At 38.5% G+C, this 7,232-nt stretch overlaps 1 protein-coding gene across 1 annotated transcript; it reads right to left on the reverse strand.

The window, feature by feature from the left end:
• Positions 1 to 3,246: 3,246 nt before the first annotated feature.
• ZNF639 (zinc finger protein 639) lies at positions 3,247 to 5,934 on the reverse strand. Its single transcript, XM_010022768.1, has 4 exons — positions 5,872 to 5,934; positions 5,516 to 5,623; positions 4,751 to 4,885; positions 3,247 to 4,481 (listed from the first exon to the last, which is right to left on the reverse strand). Exons 1-4 carry the CDS (start codon positions 5,927 to 5,929, stop codon positions 3,334 to 3,336), a joined length of 1,449 nt encoding a protein of 482 aa, XP_010021070.1. The 5' UTR covers positions 5,930 to 5,934; the 3' UTR covers positions 3,247 to 3,333.
• Positions 5,935 to 7,232: the final 1,298 nt, after the last annotated feature.

The raw sequence follows: 7,232 nt of genomic DNA on the forward strand, positions 1-7,232 counted from the left end.
ACCGGCGAACTCGGGCTGTCGGCCCCTCAGCGTTCGCACGGGGACACAAGACAAAGACACGAAGCATGACTTCGGACTCCTGCGTTCTGTCGGCACCACGGTTTAATCAAAGTCAGCTAAAATGACAAACCCTAAGTACTTTCGAGAGTTAAAAAGCACCAATAATTTATACATGCGATACAAGAGCGTTAGAGAATGAGAACAACCACAATGACAATCACCAACACCATAAGCATTATAAAGAATACATTATTTGAGAATTACTAGCTTGCTGTATTTCAAGTATTTACAATAACTGGTGAGATTTAAATCGTGTTTTAAAGTCAACACTTTCATATAAAAAAGTTCTTTTGTTCATAAACAAACACGGTATGGGAATTTGAAATACATGGCACACCCCTAACCTAAAGGCTCCAAAGTCTGAAAAAAACCAAAGAATCAAACACAAATTACTTCCAAATACAAAATACTTTCAACCCCACTCTTGTGATTCCGTACAGTTACTAGTTAGAATGTTGTTCCTGCAGCAGATGAACCTTGTGGGCATCAATGTAATGAACGACTGAATTTGATAAACTGAGTGTCCCAGAGGAGAAAAAATACTGGCATACTTTACTAATTAGTACAGTTCATTTCTCTCACCCAAGACTGTGATGAATTGCTCAAGCTACAGGGTTAAAAACAAGTCTCCAGCAGTACCAGACCCACTGCTTTCACGTGCTTTCAGTTCACCTTGGTGCAGCAATGTCAGAGCACTGACCTTCCACTGACGTGCATCACGTAAATAAGCCAAACTCCTGTCTTCCCCTCAATGGGAACGACATACTGCTTCTGGCATGTACAGTCATTCCTTTTGGCCTTCCAACTTCTAGACAGACTCCACTCATTACCTATTTTTTCTATTACTTAATATCTTTTTTCTTTTAGCACACTGATCACATGGAAGCAGATATCCTACTTAGTTTCTTACCGAGGTAAAATGAGACAAGCTACTCCTGTACACTTCCACTTACTTTCTGGGAGGTATTAAAAAGAAAATACTGACATTAGTCCCTTATTTATAAAATCCAACCTAAGACAAACTTGAATGTTTCCTAATTTGACACCATGAGGTGCATTTTAATTAGGAATGATTTGGCTTCATAACATTCCTACAGGATGTTCTATCATTCCCTGTTTAGAGATCAGAAATAACCCAACTCAAAGATAGACATGAAGTTATTCAGGAGTCAGCAACAACTTTTCTGTATCATGGGGTGCCCAGCTTTTACTAGAGACCACCTTTCCTGTCCAGGACACGATGCTGGTCTATGCAAGCACATGTGCTCACTTACATCTCTTTTTTTTTTTCTTTTTTTTTTTTTAATGTCTTTTTTTCCTCCCCCCACCTTGTTGTTCCTGTCCCCTGGAGCAGCCTTCCCTCCAGAGCTCAACTGTGCCATTGGGGGTTGGAACTAGATGATCTTAAGGTCCCTTCTAACCCAAACCATTCTATGATTCCACCTCTGTGTCACCACTAAGGGCAGGGTTTTAAGAGAACCGCCTCCCCCAGTTATACCCATATGAACAAAATTAACTTTCCATATAAAAATAATTCTTACTAGTGCTTTGTTAACTATATTATTGCTACTATTTTAAGCCAGCCAGGATGTGTTCAAAATAGGAAATTATCAATTCTACCACAGACATTGTAATTCTTTGTACAACAGACTAGTAACATATAGTTGGGAACACCATCAGGTTGCCCTCTGCAACAACTACACAGAAGATTTAGTAGTTAATCAGCATTTTGAAGTGATAAAAATGGTCTTGCCTCCTGCAAAGAAACAGGCACTGTTCATTGTAGTTCCTACAAGTTCATTGTAGACTTTCCAGAAATACTTCTTTAAAAATTAGAACTTCCATAACCTGACTGGATTCACCCAATTTTTATCCTTAGCTTTAAAATTCAAACACAACCTTGCATGCCTTGAAGCTGATAACACCAATTCTTACCGAACAAGAAATGTTGTATGCATTCATTAAATCTATACAAAGCTTACATTAGACAATCTTACATTACAAATTTACAATCAGTGCAGGAAGAAATGGAAACTTCACTACTAATTTATGAGTAATTTCACTCTTGTAACTAGCACTATCAAATGATCTCACCCTTGCTTTTATCTGTCCAAGCATCCACTCAGAAATACAGCTACAGAATGAATTGTAAAGATTTGCTTCTAATAATTATAATGGCAGGACAGCACTATCTAACCTGAACTGATGTGTGAAAACATTTGAAGATAATTAAAGTAAGTAAGTACTGTACCAGTGTTTTAAGCCAGTATAGAGGAGAAGTTTCAAACCTGCAGAATTAAAATAACAGTCCTCAAATTACTAGCATTGGCAAGTTAATTATACAGAATTACAATAATACAGACTAATAGAAACTTGCTCTAAATGAGTTTGGTGACATACATCATTTCACTGTGAGAGCTAAATTAGGATTTTAGGTAAGAAAATCACATATTGTACATACTCAGCTGGATCACTTTGCAAATTCCCTTGTAATTACTCCTTAAAACATGACCCAATCTACACAAAAGCAACGCGTGCCTCCTTGGTACATTAAAAGATGGGAACCGAACATAAATAGAGGAGACAAAAATCATGCAGGTGGGAGGTTTGTAGCAAATGTGTGGAAGAGAAGGTTGTTGGATAGTCCTACTGACAGTAGTTGAAATTAAACACTGAAGGAAAAGTGAATGATGATATCAGATAGGTACCACAGGAGAAAACCAGGCTGATTTTAAAAGTTTATCAAGAGTATGTGGTGGGAAATGAAGGCTTGTACGTGAGCTTGGAGATGTCCATGTCTGGGAATTTTTGGAACACCCTTATCTTTGGCATGCTGATGCAATTTGCTGAATGTCAGCACAATGACCTGCTGCTGCAGAGGGTAACATGAGCTGGATATGCAGTTGAGATCAGTATGGCGTTACTTAAGCATGGAATTGGATGTTGCCTTTCTCTTTGTGCCTTTTTAAACTTGGGAGAGCTGATCTTCTACATTAGATGCGAAAGCACGGGATGACCATCAGAAATGCTATCACAATATGCAACTACTCCCACTGTCCCTACCCCCAGAATCTGATCCATCACACTGTAAATGTGATTAACCCTACTGAAACCCTTAGGTAAAGAAATTCACAACACCAAGCTGTTCTATATGCTTTGCTGATATAAAGATGAAAACATTAGAACTGCTGTTAAAATTGTATTTAATACAACATTTCAGTGACTGGAAATTACTCCCAGTTCTAAAAAACTGATTACAGGGAAAGAAAGCAATCACACCGTCTCATGTATCTGAAGATGACTTAAAAGATCTTTTTCATTTCCAAACCTCATTAAACAATCAGTACATTTATGGGGCAAATCTGCTGAATGCCTGAAATCCAAATGAGTTTTCAGGTCTTCAATCTGTCCTGTTGAATATTCACAGTATTGACACAAATAAATCCCTTCAGATAAATGAGTGCTTAAATGCTTGCAATATTCCAACATACCTGAAAAGCCCTTCCCACAGTCATCACAAACGTGAGGGAATATTTTGGTGTGTTCAATAGCTACATGCCTGTTGACATTGGTATGCAGCCTGCTCCTAAAGCCACACACTTGGCATACAAAGAAGTTTTTGCATTTGTCAAAACTGATTTTGTTTATAAGGCTGTACTGCCCACGCTCTTTGTTATTATAGCTGTCACTTAACTCTATCAGTCGACACGCGTGTTCGTTCACCACATGGCTATGCAGATCTTCCGGGTCATTTGTTTCATGCTCACAGAACTGACACAAATACTGCTCGTCACAGCTGTGCTCCTGGAAGTGCAGGTACAACTCACTGCTTGAGGAGAACTGCATATCACACTGCTCACACCAATAAAGGTGGTCACTGAAGTGAGTGTCTGCGATGTGCTGACTCAGATTCTCAAATATCACTGTTTTGTAATCGCAGTATTTACAGATGTATGGATCCTCCTCATGTAGTTTTACATGTTCAATGAGCTGCACTTTGCTGGAGAAGCTTTCTTTACAAACTTTACAGACATGAGTGTCTGTGCATGTCTTATGCTTCAGGATCATGTGCTGCTTTAAATCAGAGAAATACTTGCTATTAAACTCACAGAGCTCACATTTGTATAAGCCACTGCTGTTGGCTCTCAGCAAAGGCCATTTCTGTTGAGCTGTGATATTCAAAGCTTGGTTCTTCTCAAATATTTTACAGGTTTCCAGAGGGATTTCCTCTAGGTCCTCAGCTTCTAGCTTTTCAGGAGACACAGTCTGCGTTTCTATATCGTGAACTTCTACAGCATTCACTTCTGTTGTAGAAATTTCTACAGTTTGAATATCTAGAGGTTTCTCTTCGTCTGTAGGGCTGTCATTGAATATAGGTGAATCACATAAGTCTCTGCACATTCCATTATTAGTACCTTTATCTGCAGGACAAAATAGATAATAAAAGCGTAAGGTTAAAAACGCCTGCAAAACACCTCAGTCCATATTTAACTTTTCAGTTAGCTGTAGCAGCTTACAAATGCAAAAAGCAGTTACCTTTCCCCAGCCAATGTTTTATGTTTAACAAGTACAATAATGGAAACTACAAATCCTTCACCTCTTCTGTCAAAGCAAAAAAGTCACAGCAAAAGCCAGCAATGTGCTCTCCGGCTTCCCAGCATCTAAGCTGCAAATACACACTGACCTTTACCTTTATCCTTCTTTTTAGGGTCTGTATAGTGGAACCCCATGTTTGAATGCGACCCACTCCACTGAGAAGTCCCAGCGTGCACTGGACTCCCATCATCGTCTGTGTCCACGCTCTGCGCCGGACTGTGGAATCTACCTGCAAACATAAAAGAAGGATCTTCTTGACATCATTTGTCCATACGAGCATCATCATGATTCTTTGATATAACCACAGATCTTATTTACTCTTTATGCATTTTACTTGCGTAAGTTTGTATACAAATCACATCATAACCTACATTAAAGAAAGTAACAATAAACACCTTAGACATTATTTCCATATGTACATAATAAAAAAATTCCAAAGGTGTCAACTCTGTCTTTAAAATTTCAGCAAAAATTAGTCAGTTGATTATACTGGAAAAAACTTAAAATCCTTCAATGAAACTTTACATTTACATTTGAAAGACACAATTAAAAAAACATGTTCTTAAATATTTCTGGACACGACATTTTAAAATATAACACTTTAAGACCTCTGGAGACTTGCTCACTAAATTATTAGATTAAAAATAAATATAATAAATATAATATTTTATTCATTCTACTTTGAAAAATTTATTTCAATTATAATGACTAAACAGACTTCCCCCAGTTTGAGGCATATCAGATCACAACGATGCTCAGAAGTCACCCATGATGTATTTTGTGTTCTGTGAACTTTTAAGGAATAGGAGTGTGACTCACATAGTAAAGAAATGTCTAAGATCCCAACACGTAGTCTTACCTCTGTTTTCAGAAAACTTTGTATCTGGCTGTTTTATAGAGCAGACACTGTAGCAGTGGTCAGAAAAAATGCCACTGTTGTCTATGTATTTGCTTGCACCTGAAGAATCTGAAACAAACAAGAAGAGGTTTTAATGCTAATGCATTGATGTAGCTACATATATATTGAACGCTCAGCAAAATTCTCTTCACAAGCCACACATCTTCTACCGAGGTAGGTAGAACTCAATACATTTGGACCACAACTTCTTGTCCCACCCTTTACGTTATTGATTTTCCATGTATTAGCACGTGTGGTCCATTCTCACTAAATAATTAGCCTGAAAAAAGCCTACATAATTCAAGCTCTAGACTGACCTGAATATCGAGAAGGATGTAGAGTCTTCCTTTTCCTCTTTTTAGGATGCTCATTCATTTTGAATAGTCTAAATGGATTGTAAAGTAAAAATATTCAAGAGTTAGACTTGTTTGTATTTGGTTTATCTTTCATGACTTTATGAAACAATACTGTTGAAAACCTGCACATTAAATACAAGAGCTTTGTTCCTGCTCTCCTTTTTTGCAACCCTCCTCCCCCCTGCCCTATCTTTTTAGTTAAGAACACAACTACTGAAGTCTAATTTCATATTCCTGCCCTGGAACAAAAGAAGGTTCACCATAAAGCCAAACAGGTCAGGACTCCAAGCACTTAAGAACTCAATGTAACTTACAAGGCAGCTCTCCAACACTCTGTTGCCTTTTGTCAGAGAGCACATATTCTGAGGGAGAGTGCTTCAGATAAAACTTTAATGTTGAAAACACCCAAAAAGTCATGCTCTTACCAAAAAATCCTAGACTCTTCAGTAGGAGCAAGCAGAACAGCTAAGAAGCTGTTGGCTGTAGAGCTTCCAAACATAGCAAATGCATCAGCTTGAGGAGATTTTCATCTATGGAGTGACAGCATTTTAGAACACATTAAAACTTCAGCACAAGATAAAAAACCACAATCAGATGCACAACTATTACAAAGAATGAAGCTATGGAAATTGAAGCTAGAAAACAACATAAAAAGTTGGTATTAATTTTAGTTTAGAGTATCAAAATAAGAAAGGTAGAGGCATTATTTATTTTACTTTGGTCCCAGCTTAGTCTGTTTCCGCTGCACTTGGCAGCTCCTGACAACAGAAAATACTTGGAGATGACACCAAAAGTACTTAAGCTACATAGTTTTTTATTTTGTATTTGGACCTATTACATTTAGGTCTAAATAATTCTGAAGAAGAAAGGGCTGCAAGCATAGAAACTGATGTGGTTTGCACGGAAGCACTCGCGCCTAGGATCTTGTGAAGCCAATGCCATCCACCCGGGGATGGAAGCAGGGAGAAACAGCCCCTCATCAAGCAAATGCAGTTCTCCCGAGATGATGTAATTTGTCTGAATTCAGATTTTATTTAAAGGGGAGAATTACATGGAAAAAACTTTTCTTTTTAACGTTTTATTGTGGTGTGGAAATATCAAGTACTCTCGTCACTTTTTCTGACTGCGAGGGAAGATCCTACAGAGGCAGCAGGGTTTAGCCCAATTACCGCCGCTAACCTTCATCCCTGGTAAACCTTTTCCCCACGGATCGGGCCGAGGGACGGTAGCGCCTGTTGTTCTCCAGCGGCTTTCCCCGCTAAACCTTTCCCGGCGGCTTGGCGCGGCTACGAGAAAGGCTCAACAAGGCCCCAAGCATCGAG

This window comes from Nestor notabilis, unplaced genomic scaffold (genome assembly GCF_000696875.1).
Source record: "Nestor notabilis isolate BGI_N333 unplaced genomic scaffold, ASM69687v1 scaffold16519, whole genome shotgun sequence".
NCBI classification, from domain to species: Eukaryota; Metazoa; Chordata; class Aves; order Psittaciformes; family Psittacidae; genus Nestor; species Nestor notabilis.